The 16,647-nt window shown below is 40.9% G+C and overlaps 1 protein-coding gene across 1 annotated transcript in view; it reads left to right on the top strand.

Annotated features, from left to right (window-relative positions):
- The first annotated feature begins 3,333 nt into the window (after positions 1–3,333).
- C2H11orf49 (chromosome 2 C11orf49 homolog) overlaps positions 3,334–16,647 on the top strand; it is a 165,101-nt gene continuing 151,787 nt past the window's right edge. Inside the window, exon 1 of the mRNA XM_021156886.1 lies at positions 3,334–3,467. Within this exon, the coding sequence (XP_021012545.1) occupies positions 3,422–3,467 (46 nt within the window). The 5' untranslated portion in view covers positions 3,334–3,421. The remainder of the gene's footprint in view (positions 3,468–16,647) is intronic.

The raw sequence follows: 16,647 nt of genomic DNA, 5'->3' as shown, positions 1-16,647 counted from the left end.
CACTGTCGCTGTCTTCAGACACCAGAAGAGGGCATCAGATCTCATTATGGGTGGTTGTGAGCCACCATGTGGTTGCTGGGATTTGAACTCGGGACCTTTGGAAGAGCAGTCGGGTGCTCTTACTCACTGAGCCATCTCGACAGCCCCGGAGTCATCTTTTGATTGATTGATTTGTCTAAGTGATTATTTGTTTTAGTAAATTTTTAGAAATATGTTATGATAATCCTGAAAATCCACCTAAATTGAAGGCTAATATTTTTTTTCACTAATGCTCAACTGGATCACAAAATATATACCTCTAGAACTCTTTTATATATTTATTAAAAAAAATTAGTATATATTTTGCGTGTGTGTGTGTGTGTGTGTGTGTGTGTGTGTATGTGTGTGTGTGTGTGTGTGTGTATGTGAGTGCAGATGCCTGTAGAGTCCAGAAGAGGGTGCTGGATCACCTGGTGCTGGAGTTATACAAGGTTGTGAGCCTCCCAGTGTGGGTGTTGGGAATTGAACTCAGTTCCTCTGCAAGAGCAGTGCACACCCATAACTACTGAGCCATCTCCCCAGCTCTCATTTCCATTCTAAAAACGAATGTGCATGTTTCACTGAAAAATCAGTCTACCATGTATGTGTTGCCAAAATCTATTATGTAATGTGTGACCAGAGAGAAATCCCAAAATCAGTGGCTTCTCCTTGGAAGTACAAACATCATCAGAAAGGTCATCATACTTATCATTGTTTGCTTTCAGTTCTTAATAGATGGATAATTCGAAGGATATAGAAAAAAATACCAAGAAAGAAGACATAGTAATTCCACCAGTAGGAACAGCCAATATATTTCTATGAAATCCCTGATATTTAAGGCTCTAGACTAGTAACCTCCTGTCCTTTCTAGGCTTCCTTACAAATACAGTGCTTAGAACACTTAGAGTGGAAGACTAGCTTTTAGCATAAGGATCCTTGGAACTTTAACAGAAGGAATGGAACTGTAGAAAAGACCTACACATCTCTCCAGCGGTGACATCTTGTTCTTATTTAGTTTTCTTTGAGTCATTAACAGTCAGGCGCCACTGGTGCTGAAACTTATCATTATTATAACCGCAAATGGGTTAATGCCCAAACAAAGCTCTATTCTTGGGGCTGGTTCCCAGCTTCACCACACAGATCCCAATAGCAGCACCCTCCAAGTCCCAGGATAATGTTCCACAAATAAGAGGATGTCAAGTGTGTAGCCTGAATTCAAAACTTTCTGCTTTTATCTGGGAGCTCCCAGTTGCTTGCAAGACAGAAGAAAAAGAAAAATAAGTAAATAAACACCAACCCAACAATCCCTAAAAAAGATTGTGTGGTTTAGTGGTCAGACCACTAGCCTGGATGTTGATGTAGTGGAGATCCACTTCCAGCCCTCCCACTGGCTAGATGGATGATATTAAGCAACTCTCTTTTTTATGACCCATGCCTCAGTTCTCTTACTTAGAAAAAAGGGTAATTGCCTTAGTTTTCATGAGGACACATGATAATATGTGAAAATCATCTGAAGATCAGATTGCTTGGGAGTAAGATAACATGGTCATCGTTAACAACTACCATCCTAGAGATAGGGTTGTAGCCAGTTGATAGAGTGCTTGACTAACATGGCTGCTTTCCATACCAGCTTCAAATAAAACAGACTTGGCGTTCCATGCTTATAATCTCAGCAATCCAGAGATGGAGGCAGGGGGATCAGAAGTTCAAGGTCATCTTTGGCAACCTAGTGAGTTACAGGCCAGCCTGAGATATGTAAGACTCTATCTCAATTTTTAAATTTTTATTATTACTTTATTTACATTACAATAATAAGCCCAAATATGAAAAATCATTAAATTTCTATACCCTCAAGCTGCATGGAGGAGGGGTAGAGGAAGGAGAAGGCAATTATTTTTAACAAACTTTGCAGGACTTCATACCAACAACTACCAACCTGGAAAATTCAATACCTCAGAGCACCAAACACTGTCCCTTGTGTGGCTCTGTCCCTTTCTCCTTACCACATCCAAATTCAGAGTGACTCACAGGAGCCTAGAATTGAGACACATATACAAATTTAAGGGAAAGGGAGAATTACAAGGTCTGAATAGCTCTTTCTTTGGGGAGGCTAAGAATAGGCCCCTCAGAACATAAGAGAAGAGCCTCCTCTTTACTTCCTCCAGTGTAGGTGGTCTGTGGGATTCCCAGTCACTCCTTTGATGGCATCAATTTTGTTTTCTTTCTTTGTCACAAAAACCTCTCCTCTTTCGAAAACTTCTCCTTGTTGAAGGGGCAGGGACTTACTTAAAAAACAAAACAAAACAAAACAAAACAAAAAAAAGTGAGGAGCGAGTGGCTTTTTCTGCTAGGTTTGGACTGTGACAACTGTACAGATCTCTTTCCTGTTCTTGCACAGAGAGAGGAGAAAAGAAAATCTGGTTATTTGAAAAGAAAGGAATAGTCTTTCTTCTTCAGAAAGGATACAGCTGAGGATATGTAATAAATGCTCTAGTTTCTGACCCATTTCCGTTGAGAAGTGAAGTGACTTTGTAGGAAAAAGGAAAGGCACTTGGACAAGATGTCAAATAATAGGAAGTAGAAGCAGTCTCTAACGGCTAAAGGGAATTTGAGAGGAATGGTCATTAACTTACAGAGGACTTGATGAGTAGTTTTAAAAATTGCATTTTACCGGGTGTAGGGGCACACACCTTTAAAACATTAAAACCTCTGAGAGCTGCAGGCTCAGGCAGATCTCTTAAATTCAAGGCTAGCCTGGTCTACAAATCAAGTTCTAAGCCCGACTGGGCAATACAGTGAAACCCTGTCGAGATACATATTTGGGGCAGGGGACATGTGGAAGTCAGAGGACAACTTGGAGGAGTTGGTAGGCTGTTTTCACCATATGGGGTCCCTTGGATTGCTCAGTGGCCCTTAGTATCTCTATGCTAAAGACATGTCCCCGACCTCCAGAAGCTGCCAAGATACAAAGAACATTTTGTACTAACTTGAGAGGGTAAATCCTAAAAGTGATTAACAATAGATAATGAGATCTCAGTGTTAGGCGAGGCCATACATAATCATTATTGTTAGAATAAACAGAAATTATGAAATCCAGAAATTGCGGATATGAGCCGCTGATAGTTATTCTTCAGCATCACAAAATATGACACATTCAGAGAATTTAATTCACAGCTTCTAAAACCAAATCCCAAAAATAGGAGTTAAAGAAAATCAGACTCTAAGTGACTGCTTCCGGAACTTGTGTGATAGGCTCTACGTTGCCAGTCGGAGACTGTTTACGTGACACCCTCTCAGCCTTCTAGTTCTCCTCTGGCCGCACGGGTGCCATGGCAACAGAGACAGGCTGTAACCTGGGTTCCGGAAGAAGAAAGCTGGAGCGTGGAAACTACCCGGTCAAAGGATGCTGAGTCCCGAGCGCCTTGCTCTACCGGACTACGAGTATCTGGGTAGGGGCTTCTTTCAGCGTCGGGAAAAGAAAGGAGTAATGTGTTAGGGGAAGGAGTGGGGAGGAGACAGGGGCGGAGCCTGAATGGTAGCGGGTCTGGATGGGACGGGAGGACAGAAAGAAGGGGTTCTAGGGCCTGAGCTTGAAATGTAGGGCCAAACCTGGATGAAAAATAACATTTATGGAGTAAAGAATGGCTGAATTATATGGACTGGCTCTCAGGCAATGAGGACTGCATTCTAAGTAACACAATTAAGAATCTGAGGCCCCAAACAAGGCTATTATTGATAGGTTGGTATTGAAGCAAACTTGGCATCTGAAATGACTTCAGTCATTTTGTAAATAATAATTTTGCCTTCATAGTGCACGGTTATTTCGAGATTTTCATTAGGCATTCTGCACGAGGTAAGCATTTTGCATGCAGCATTATCTTAGAAGGGATTGCTGTGTTTGCTACTTTACAGATGGAGAAACTAAGGCTAAAGAGACAACTTGCATAAGACCTCATACAGTTAGTATTAGGATCAGATTTTCCCCTTGCAGAACTTGACCTTACCCTTGAGCTAAGGCTGTGTGGTAGTAAGTACTGTACTTTGCTAAGCACCCTGCAGTGAGTGTGTAACTCATTTACTGCATACGTTTGTGTATACACTTATTTTTTTAAACATTTTTTTTCTTTTGTTTTTGTTTTTGTTTTTCAAGACAGGGTTTCTCTGTGTAGCCCTGGCTGTCCTGGAACTCACTCTGTAGACCAGGGTTGTCTCGAACTCAGAAATCCGCCTGCCTCTGCCTCCCAAGTGCTGGGATTAAAGGTGTGCGCCACCACGCCCAGCTTAAACATTTTTTATGATATTTATTTTTTTATTTATATAACTACACTGCAGCTATCTTCACACACACTAGAAGAGTGCATCGGATCCCAATACAGATGGTTGTGAGCCACCATGTGGTTGCTAGGAATTGAACTCAGGACCTGTGGCAGAGCAGTCAGTGCTCTTAACTGCTGAGCCATCTCTCCAGCCCTTGTATATACACTTATATGCGCACATGCACATTTAAAAATTCACTGACTTAAACATTTAGAGTAGTTTTAAACTTAAAGAGGACTGAGTTGATAGTAGAGTTTGTTTTCCCTCTGTATCTTCTATTTAGCTTCTATTATTAATTTCTTTTGTTAGTGTGGTACATTTCTTGCAACTGAATATTAGCTCAGTGTGATTACCAACAGCCTATAGTTTACATTAGGGTCCACTCTTTGTATTGTACAGTTTTCTGGACTTGGACAAATTCATATTCTCATATATCCACATTAAGATGTAAAACAATCTTTTTATGGTCCTAAAAATCCTCGGTGCATCACCCATTCATTCATCCCTCTCCTTGCTCCTTTCCATGACTGACCTTACTGACTTTTAAAGTTTTGCCCCTTTGAGAATAATGGGAGTCATTCAGTGTATAAGCTCTTCAGATGGCCTCTTTCGTGTTTCAGTAGATGTTTAGGTTCCTCCTTGTCATTTTGTGTCTTGATAACGCATTTCTTTACATGGATGAATAACATTTTATTATATGAATGTACCATACACATTTTTAAATAAAATACAACTCTGTATACATATTTTGTTTATGTTTTGAGAATTGATCTCACTATGTAGCCTTGGTTGGCCTTGAACTCACAGAGATCCTCCTGCCTCTGTCTACCCAGTGTTGGACTCAAAGGAGTGAGTTTCCAGACCTGGCAGATGGTTAAATTTTCTTAATCATTCGAAAAGTTGATCCAAAATTGTTTTTTAAATAAAAAGATGTTTATCTTGGGGGATGGAGAGATAGCTTAGCAGTTAAGAGCTCTTGCTACTTTTCCACAGGACCTGAGTTTGGGCTGTAGCACCTACCTACCTATCTGTGACTCCAGCTTCAGAGGACCCAAGGGCCTCTTCTAACCTCTGCATGTGCGAGCGTGCACACACACACACACCACACACACACACACAGAGGAGGGAGGGAGGTGGAGAGAGGCAGAGCGAGTGTGAGAGACATAATTGAATAACTAAATAATTTTTAAATACAACAAAATGGATGGCTCCTGAGGTTGATGTTCTGGGCTACACACATACTGTCACACATACATACACTCACAGTATCTTTCTCATACCTGAAGTTGTGTTCATACAGAAGAAAAAGGTGATAAAACAACTTCACATTAACTGATGCACATAGTGAGAAGTGACTGCAGCAGGAATCATGCTGGATGAAACTGGGATTAAAGCCAGAGAACTGAGTTATAGCAGGAAGTGTGTCGGGACCCAGGTGATCAAGAGGGACCAGGAGATCACAGCTTTTGTACCCAGTGGTAGCTGCTCGGACATGATTGAGAAAGATGAGGTTCTGGTTGCTGGATTTGGTCAAAAAGGTCATGCTGCTGGTAACATTTGTAGAGCCCTTTTTAAGGTGGTTAAAGTGGCCAGTGTGTCTCCTTTGGCCTTATCCATAAAGGGGAGAAGGAAAGGCCAAGAACATACATTTTGATTAAGGAGACAGTAGTAAAGCTGGACATAGTTGCACAGATCTTTAATCCTACTGCATGGGAGACTGAGGCAGGTGGATCTCCATGAGTTTAAAGCCAGTCTGTTCTACATAGAGAATTCCAAGTCAGCCATAATTGCATAGTGAGACCCTGTCTCCCCACAAAAGAACATACACATTTATTAATCAGCTGAAAGGGCACAGTTATTGTCTTAGTAGAGTCACTATTACTGTGATGAAACACCATGACCAAAGCAACTTGGGGAGGAAAGGGCTAATTTCACTCAACTGTTTCATCAAACAGTTCGTCAGAAGCAGTGAGGATAGGAACCTGGAGGCAGGAGCTGAGGCAGGGCAAGGAACGGGTGCTGCTTATTGGCTTATTCTCCCTGAATTGCTTAGTTTGCTTTTTTATAGATCCCAGGACCACCAGCCCAGGTGTAGTACCACCCATAATTGTCTGTCTCTCCCCATCAATTTCTAATTAAGAAAATGCCCTATAGGCTTTCCTACAGCTTCCTATGGAAGCATTTTCTTAAAAGAGGTTCCTCCTGTCAGATGATCTTAGCTGGTGTCAAGTTGACATACAACTACTCAGCAGAGTAATAGCACATATAGCTTCATATCTAATGCATAACAATGTCAACACAAACACTTTGGCTAAAGATTTTATGTATTTTGTTCACTCACTCATGAGCTTGTGAAATATTTGAACATCCTAATTCCTTTTTCAGTTCCTTGGATTTTTGCTGTTTAAAGTACATATCTCAGAGGCGTGGTATATTGGTAGACTGCTGCTTGGGGCAAAGAAGTTGGTCTTTTTCTAAGAGGCATAAGTGCAAGACTAATTTGTGGCAGTGTTGACAGTCTGTGAGTAGATTCATTGTTTCAGGGCTCTTGAAAAGTTTCAGTGTTCGTGGAATTCAACTAGTCCTTGAACCCTGGACAAACGTTCCTTCTGCTCTGGTGTGTGGTTAACAGTCTTAATCTTAGTCTGCACATTCCACTGTCCTAAGCAAAGTCAAGCTGCTCACAGACTTCCTCATTGTTCAGAAAATTGTGTAACTGCTAAAACACATTTGTTTATACCTAAGAACTAACCCCGCCTATCACAACTTGGTCTCTAATAGAGACATGCTATTTTGAAGCATTCACTTTCAATGTAACAGCTATTAAAACCACTCCCTAGAAGCTGGGCATGGTGACACATGCCTATAATTCTAGCACTGGGGCTGCTGAGGCAAGAGGATCCTGAGTTTGAGGTCAGTTTGGGATACAAAGTGAATCCTTGTCTCAAAGACAAACAAATAACATTTAAAAGCCACTCTCTATACGTTAGACCATACTGCCTGATTTAAGATTTCAAAACCTATTTATCTTTCTTAATTCACTTTGATTAACTTTTACAATTTATAACTTCACTTGGATTTATAGGTCTAGAAAAAAATAGGCAACAAAATATTATAGACAGGAAAGTTCACGTGTTATGCATTCACACACACACACACACACACACACACACACCAAAAAACAAAACAAAACAAAACAAAACAAAACAAAAACCAAAGCTACAGCTGAGTACTCCTCTGAAGTCCGTTTAGAACCTCTCTTTAGGGTTTGGGTATAGGTTCCAGGGACAACTATAATGATTGCCTCTAGGCATTTTTCTACCTACTATCTAAGGATTCCATTTGAGTTTTTGACTATTTCTGAAGAAAACAACCTTCCATCATAGTGGATGAACTGAATTCTTTTCCACATTGACTTGATGAATTTGGAACCTATAGTCCTGTCCTGGCTTAGGCTTAAGATCATCATCAGGAAAGAAGACATCCACACTGGCAGTTCAGTGTAGCAACAGAAATGGTCTTGACATCCAGGTTGAAGGCAGAGCCTGGTAAGGAGATTAAGAAGGATAGAAACGTCTGTGTAGACCTGTGAGACATTTCCAGGCATGTGAAAGCTACTCGTTAGAGGCCCATTCCAGCTGCTGAGGTGTGTCTGTATATCTGTTGGGTGTGGAGAACTCTGGAGACGAAAGGAGCCTGATCTGGACCTAGACTTACACAACCACCTATGTGCTGACCTGAGTTCGAGTGTGTGAGGTTTCCTTCTTACTTCATCTAATCTGTGGACGTGCGTGCTTTCACTTGTGTTTCAGGTTGGCTCTTCTGCTCTGTAGAAGCTGCTTACCAGCTGAGGTTGGTAATGGGGTGGCATAATAGTCACCTATAGAAATCAGCAACCAGAGGTTATATGTTTCCTTTGAGGCCTATGCATTTAGAAGAATTACAATAAATAATAGCATTTTTTAAATCTGTCATTAAATTTTTTTGTTAATTTTTTTCATGTGTCTGTGAAGGAGGTGGGTAGACGTGTAGGTGTGCCAGTGTGCACATGTGGGGTCAGAGGCCAGCTTACGGGACTCAGTTTACTCCTTTCACCAAGTGGATCCTGGGTGAACACACATACACAGATATCAGATGGCTAGTTAGTAAATTTTGGAAGTGGGATATAAATGAGCAATCTAATTTCTGTGTACATGGCTAAACTCTGCTATACTCAGTGTATACTCAGTGACCCTAAAAGATGGGGTCTTTCATTACTGTATAGGCTCATACAACCGGGATCCTTGGAGTGAGTTCAGTTGACTCCAAAGGTTTCATTTAATATTTCCCTGGCTCTGTTTTGGTGCTTGGAGGACCTGAACTAAGGCAATGTCCCAGTCACTGACACAGCCCTTTCCAGCTATAAAGCCTATGCAGTCTCTCTGAGTCTTGGCAAAAGTTCTGACATAGAAGTCATTCAACCTGAAGACTTCTAAGCAATTCTGGACTTTTTTTTTTCTTCTTCTTTTTGTATTTGTTGATGCCATAACATGAGATACTTGTATGACTGCCAAACACAGCGTTAGTTTTTGCTATTGGAGGACTCTTGGTAAGTTTATTTTGTTTCAAATGTAATTAGTGAGTCTTTCAAACCCAGTACTATACTACAGAACATTAGCACTTAATTAGCTGATATCATCTTCAGAACTTAGTGTTCAGGTTGTTTGAGAAAAGGAATGAAATAAATGATAGGTGCTACACTGACTGTAAATCTTAGGAAACCAGATTAATATAAAACAAGTCACTTTAGAACAGCTACAGAGCTGTTCAAGTCACCTCCCTCCCTCTCCCTTTCCTGGTCATCTAAAGCAAAGCTAAGGTGGAACATAATCTTGAATGACTGCAACACCGAGTGAGAGAAATAAGTGTGTGTTGGAGAGCTGGAGCCGGCGGCTCTCTTGGCTCTCTCCCGATTTGGTTAGCAGCTTCTCAGTCATGGAAGGGGCAGCAGGCCGTTGCCTTGGTGGGGTAGTTCAGGAATGTGCCCTTGGAAGTGGTTCCTGGAAGTTCAGCCCACGCCTCTTTCCCACCTTTCCCAGGACTCTGCAAGCTCTGTAAGCTTATTGTTGGGGAGTGGGAGGAGTGGATGAATTCCAAGGCTTGTGGTTTCTGACCCTTGGTCACTTCCATTTCTCCAAAATAAGTTGCAGAGTGATTTCATTGTTGTTCCAAACAGAGTTCTTTAAAAAGTTTTGACCTTGTTTATCATTTATATATTCAAGTAATAATAAAGTCTTTCAAGTTCTGTCCAAAGTTGGCAGCCATTTTTTTCTTACATACAGCATTTGCTTAGGGAAGCGGAGTAGGTAACTGGTGTTTGAGAAGAGACATTCATGAGTCTCTCTTCTGTCCTCATCACAGTGACCTTGGTTTCCCTTGTAGCTCCTTGGAGAATGTCTATTTTTGATTAGAATGTAAGCAGTGAGTCGGGCTTGTCTCAGTATCTCTAGCTTTAGTATGGTGGTTGGCCAAGTGAAGTACTCAGTTGTTGAATGAATGGTTTGCTCTAAGCAGCAGAATACATTTAAAAATAAATGGGAGAAAGGAATGTAGTTTAACAAACAGTTGCTGAACTCCCACCATGTGAAGAGACACCGTGTCCCCACCCCTTTCTGATGGATGGAAAAAAGGGGACAAGTGATTAAAATCTGCCCTGGATGCTTTTGGCTTTAAACTCTGATTATCCTAAGCGTTTCTTGGTTGATAAGTTTCTACACCTTGGTTACCCAACAGTAAGATTTAATCAGTGTTTTAAAGCTGATGTTTTAAGAAGGAAAGAAGTTTTGCACAGTTTTGGGGCATGTCCATGAGAGTGCTGAGTGCTGGGCTTTGATTGACAGGAGACTTACCCTTGTCAAGTAATCCTGGGTCCTCCTTCTGGCTCCGGGGTCACCCTTGTTCCACTTCCCTAGCAGCATTAGGAAATAGCTTATTCTATGATTGGAATTGCAAGTCAAAACACATTTATCTGAACAGAATTTTAATGATTTATCAAAGAGAGGAGGGATTTTCCCAAACACATCTGAATTTACCCAATTACTGATCCCATTAAATATGTTTTTATTAAGCATCTTTCTTTAAACAAAGCAATTACTGTGAAATCACCAAATATATTTTTCATAAAACCTTTTTGAATATCTTTTGTTTGATTAGCAGGAGCCCACTAAAAGTAAATATTGCTTCAAGAGGCACTTCTCCAGGACCTTTCTTTTTCTTTCAAGAAAGAAAGAAAATTAGCTTTTAGAAGCTCTGTTCTTTGGAGAGAGTAGGAGCCTTTTTCTGGCCGTCCAGTTGTGTAGCTCAAGGTCTTGTTAATGCTATGTTCTGGCCCTGAGATTACAGATGATTGTGATAACACAGATTCGGCTCCCGTAATCGAAAACAAATTTGTTTGTGCCTCAGGATGTCACCAGGTGTTAATTAATCTCAGATTTCTCTCACCTGGACAACTCTCTAGGCTCCGGTAAACAGACGGCTGCCAGGGAGAGACAGACCTGTGTCACATCGTTGGTTTGTGTTTTTGGAAAGTGCCCTTTGGTGGCCCTGTACTGGATCCATGGTTGGTCCTTCTACCTCCACCTCCCAAGTGTTTGGCGTTCTGTTCCCCATTGCCTCAGGAAAAAAAAATCCGGTGGCAGAATTCCTCCGGTGGCCAACTTACATACAACGTGCTCTAAATGGGAAAATTATATATTTTAAAATAGGCATGTTTGAAGCAATAACACTTTTGAATGTGAAATGTACCAAAGGCCACATGTCTTTGGCTTTGCTTGTCAAATGGAGAGGCTGCTGCCAGAACCACTGGGCTCCATGGTTCTCATGCCCCAAAGTCCTGCAAATTGACAAATAAGCAGACAACAACACAAAGAAGTTGGGCCCATGAGAAAGTGAGTCTGGGCACTTGGGCTGGCCTCTTTTTCTCTGTGTGGAGCTCTTCCCAGCTTTGCCCTTGTGTCTCATCTTAGATTTCCAAAAAGGAGAGATTAAATGTGTCTGGTATTTCAGTGTGTTAACTGCACAGACAACATGAGGCTAGCACTCAGGCCACTGTTCAGCCTGTCATATGGAAGGAATTGCCTTTCAGAGGAGATTATAATTGTGTATGTAGCCACACAAATGCACATTCTGCCTGGAGAAAAATGCAGAGAAGAGGAGGCCGTATGCTGCCACTCAGGTCTCTTTGTGGAAGGCTGCATAAGGAGCCCTTACATGCCATAGTCACCTCTTTGGGGCTTAATGAGTCATCTTTGTGTGTTAGCTTCTTAAAAGAAAAAAGGAAAAAAGGAAAGAAGAAATACACTCTCCCGCAAGTGAATTGCTTTTATTAGCCCTGCAGCTTTGTCTTAGAGACTGCTTGAATATTCCCGACGACAGCATTTACAAGGCTAGTGCACAGACAGGACACAAAAATAATTCAGCTTCTGAGTAGCCAGACGAAACTTCAAGAGACAAAGTTAGAACAATTATAATGCTACTCTTTATAAACAGTGGCTGCATGGGCTTAAATACCACGCACAGCCCTAGTCGTAGGGAATGCGATGTGTTGAGAGTTGGCCATAGGGAAAACTAGAAGCTCAGTGCCCTTGGGTTATACAAAGTTCAGACTTGAGTCTGTGCTCTTGCAGTATGTTGTAGCTAATGTAGAAAATACAGCTTTATCCGGTGAATACATTCCTATGCTCTTTGAGCTGTAGACTGTTACCTAGGAAAATGACAGGAGGAATACTGGCACCTGCCTCGCAGGAAGGAGTGTGAAAAGACTGAGGAAGTAGTCATGGGAGGTCTTTAAAGAGATGATGGTTCGTAACAAAAATTTCTGTTATTATTTTCCTAGATCAAATTTCCTCCAACAAATGGAGTCAGTAAGGGCTACCTCACAAAGCAGAGAAGATGAATTAAGATAAGGCTCGACAGTAAACCATTGAATGGGGCCCAAATTGTTATTCGTAATAGTCTATCAATCATCAGACCTGCTGGTTGGACATGATTACCTTATAGATAAAATGATTACCTTACAGATAAAGTGAATACTTGGCCATTATGCAGAGAAGGGTGAGCATATAGGTGAATGAAAATGAGTCAGACCTTCTGGGGGACTGGCTCTGCTTTTTTTCTCAAGGTTATAATACAAATATATACTCTGCAGTCTTGTTAATCTTTTTTTTTTTGTATGGACATTGGGACCATTTGAAGCCTGAGGCCAGGAGTTCAGATTCCCAGAACCTATGTAAATGCTAGGTGAGCCTGGTAGCCCTCCTGTAACCCCAGCCTTTGGAAGGCCATGATATGGGATTCCTAGAGCAAGCTCGCTAATTAGACTAGCTGGAACAAGAACTCTAGGTTCCAGTGAGAGACCCTGCTTCAATTAATAAGGTGGAGAGCCATTAAGGAAAATTTCCAATGTCAGCCTCAGGCATCCATAGACATACACGTATGCCTGTGCATCTGAACACACACATGCCTGCACAATGCACGTATCCATGCACACTGCATACACATGTATGAAAACTACATCCTCAGCCCTCTGTCATCTTTTATTGAGATAATTGATCTACCATAAGATTTGCCCTTTTAAATTCAAAGTAATATAGAAGTCAGTGGTTTTTCTTTTTTTTTACTATTTTCACAAATTTGTACTACCACTATCATGATATAATTCCAGAACTTGTGTATGTGTGTTGTATGTATGTATTTGTTCATGGGTGTGTTCATGTTCATACAGGTTCATATGTACACGTGTGTATACCTGTGTGTGAAGGCTAGAGGTTGGTTTTGGGTATCTTCTATCATTCCTCACCTTATTTGTATATGCCCATGTGTGTGTATTTGTGTCTGTGTTTGTGTATGTGCATGAGCATAGGTGTATGCTGTGTGTGTATGTGCATGAGCACATGTGTATATTATATGTGTGTATATGCTGTGTGTGTATGTATATGAGCACATGTGTATATTGTAGTGTGTATATGCTGTGTGTGTATGTGAATGAACACATGTGTATGCTACGTGTGTGTTGACACATGCCAATTTATACATGAGGTAACAACAGTTCTCTTCTTCTACCATGTCGTGTCTCAATAGGGATCAAACTCAGGTTGTCAGGGTTAGCTGTAAGTGCCTTTACCTATGGAGTCATCCTATTAGCCTTACTTATCTACCTTATCCTTTGAGACAGAGTCTCATATGAACCCAGAGCACATCAGTTTGCTAGTTTGTCTGGGAGGTGAGTTCTGGGCATATATATTATAATCATGGTTTTATCAGTTAACTAGGATTAGTCAGGACTGTCTTAAGCTTTCTTTGTGAATTACCCTAATGCTGTGATTCAGTGGAAATAGTTATACCATGAGGTTGAGGATGAGTTTTTGTCCTACCATACAAACTTTGTGACTTTGGGCAATTGCATTTGTAAGATAGAGATAATTCAGTCTTACCTGACTTCTAGGTTGATTGTGAGGTATAAAGAGATAACGTATGTAAGAGTATTTGGTAATAAATGTTCAGGAACAAATAAAATGTTAAGTTGTGAACGCCATTATCCTGCCATTACACAGTGAGACTGAGGACAGCAGTGTGTGTCTTCTGGCTAGTGTCTGTACATGTGCCATCTTATCCTCCATGTCTATACAGCAGTAGGTCAAAGAGTGCTCTGATCGGATACTTCCATCCCTGTTAATCTGATCCCTTCATCTATACTTACTAGAAAAAGTATATGGTTCCAACAAGGTAGGAAGCTGTGCATGGTGCCTTACATCTGTAATCTAAGCACTCAAGAGTGAGGCGGGAGCATGGTTACAAACTCCAGAGTGAGTTCCAGACTAGTCTCCACAGCAGACTAAGATAACTGTCTTCAAGCATATAAACTGGGGACTGGAGAGAGAGCTTGGCAGTAAGAGAGTTTACTGTACTTTCAGAAGACCCAGGGTCAGTTTTGAGCACCCATGTCATGGCTCACAATCTCCTGTAACTCCAGTTCCAGGGGATATTATGACTTTTCTGACCTCCTTGGGTTCCTGTACACATATGTAGTCCACTTAAGTCTACTTGTATATGCATACACATACACACAAAAAATACTATAAATCTTTAAAAAAAAAAAACCCACCCAAATACCAAGCAAATGCAAGGTAGAAGGTTATTCTCTTCTGGGATAGACAGGGAGGGGTGGTATAATACAAGGTGCCTTGGAAGACATGGGTCCTGTCACCCAGTTTATCCTAGACCTGGTCCCTTCCTCAGAACCCATGAGGAATGAAGGAACTTTTTTTTTTAAGATTTATTTATTTATTTTATGTATGTGAGTACATTGTAGCTGTCTTCAGGCACACTGGAAGAGGGCACTGGATCCCATTACAGATGGCTATGAGCCACCATGTGGTTGCTGGGAATTTAAGTCAAGTTCCCTGGAAGAGCAGTCAGTGCTCTTTCATCTCTGAGCCATCTCTCCAGCCCCACTGAAGGAACTTTTTATCTCTTCTGGTAAATAAGGGTCATCTCTCATCATACTTAGTTCTATTTAAGTACTTTCTAGAAGACTGAAAAGATTTTGCTTAAATAATTTAATTACATGACCAAAGCAGCTACAAGAGAAGCTAAGAAATGTGAGCTTTACATGAACCTCTCTCTCTCTCTCTCTCTCTCTCTCTCTCTCTCTCTCTCTCTCTGTGTGTGTGTGTGTTGTGAAGGGAGAATGATTTATGAGAGAAAATATCACCAGGGTATGGTGGTACATGCCTTTATGTGCACTTGGGAGACAGAGGACAGCCTGTTCCTGTCCAGCAGGGCAATAAAACCCTGTCATCAACAATCATGATAAAATAAGACAAATCAGCCATAGACTTGCATAATTTGTGATAGAGACTCTTTTTCTTAGAAACATTCTGATTTGTACCTGGAGATTTGAGGAATAAGATAAAATAAAAGAGAATATGTATCCGTAGAGAGATAACAAATTATTTTAATAAAAATAAAAATGTAGGGTTTCTAGCACAAAACAAGACATTTATAAAAGGAAATATTTATTATCATAAGAGGGTATTTAATAAAAAATTGAAAACCATAGTACCAAGTAAAGTTTTAAAAGGCAGAAAATAAAAAGTTGTGGGAAATGGAGAGGGAGTGGGCTCAGTTTGACTCTCTGTGCACATTTTTAGTTCATTTTGCTTTAGCCTTTTTTGCTCTCCAAGGAATTACAAAATTCAGTTTTTGTCATGATTTGTTTCCTTTATACAAAGAAAAACTTCAGCATTATGGTTATAGATGGAAATGCAGAAAACTTCAAAGTCACATTTAAGTAAGCGAAGAATCCTGCACCCTTGAATCAAAAGGGGCAGAAAGTAAGGGCTTGGGTTTATTTAATGTAAACCGATAGGAATGGAACAACATGCATGGAGAGTCTTTCTGCCTCTTACACTTTGTAACTTAGGAGCAGTGATGAAACAGTAATGAGCTGTCTGCCTTGCTGCATCCCAGCATCCCCTGTCTCAGACCTCACGGAGTACTGAAGCCTGTACTTACCGTATTCCTGACTGCAGTAACTGAGACCATGGAAAGCAAAATTGTGGGAATGGAAGGAGTACTGTGCAATCCAGAGGCCGATGGGCCAGAGTCTGTGGTGAGGCTAATTGACTTCCTGGTAGAGAGGAACAGTGTGTTGGAGGGCAGGGAATTTGCAGGTTGGGGGTTTCAGTGGGCCATCATTATGTTGCAGAACATAATGGTAGGGAACAGAATAGAGTGTAGGGGAAAGATAAAAAGAAAATAGACCATGTGTATCTCGGGAAGGAGATATGTTGCTAGTGCCATTGCTCCTTCTTTCCTTCTTCACATAAGTGGTGCAACCTCTAAGGATCTATAGATGACCTTTAGGAGAGCCTTGAATGCTGTGTACCGCACATTAAATTATATATCGGGCGGTTGTGGCACACGCCTTTAATCCCAGCACTTGGGAGGCAGAGGCAGGCAGATTTCTGAGTTCGAGGCCAGCCTGGTCTACAAAGTGAGTTCCAAGATAGCCAGGTCTATACAGAGAAACCCTATCTCGAAAAACAAAAAAACCCACAAAATTATAGCCCCCTTTTCATGATAGAGCATCTTCATCTTAAGTCAGATTTTTATCACAACCTAAAATGCCGGCCACCTCATCTTTTTTTGGTGTGTGTGTGTGTGTGTATGTGTATATGTAGTGTATATGTGGGTGTGTATATATGTATGTGTGTATGTAGTGTATATGTGTGTATGTAGTGTATGTGTGTATATGTATGTGTGTGTGTATAT

The sequence above is a fragment of the Mus caroli genome, chromosome 2, assembly GCF_900094665.2.
Source record: "Mus caroli chromosome 2, CAROLI_EIJ_v1.1, whole genome shotgun sequence".
NCBI classification, from domain to species: domain Eukaryota; kingdom Metazoa; phylum Chordata; class Mammalia; order Rodentia; family Muridae; genus Mus; species Mus caroli.
Note: the sequence above shows the minus strand (reverse complement) of the source record. Positions and strands in the feature narration are given on the sequence as shown.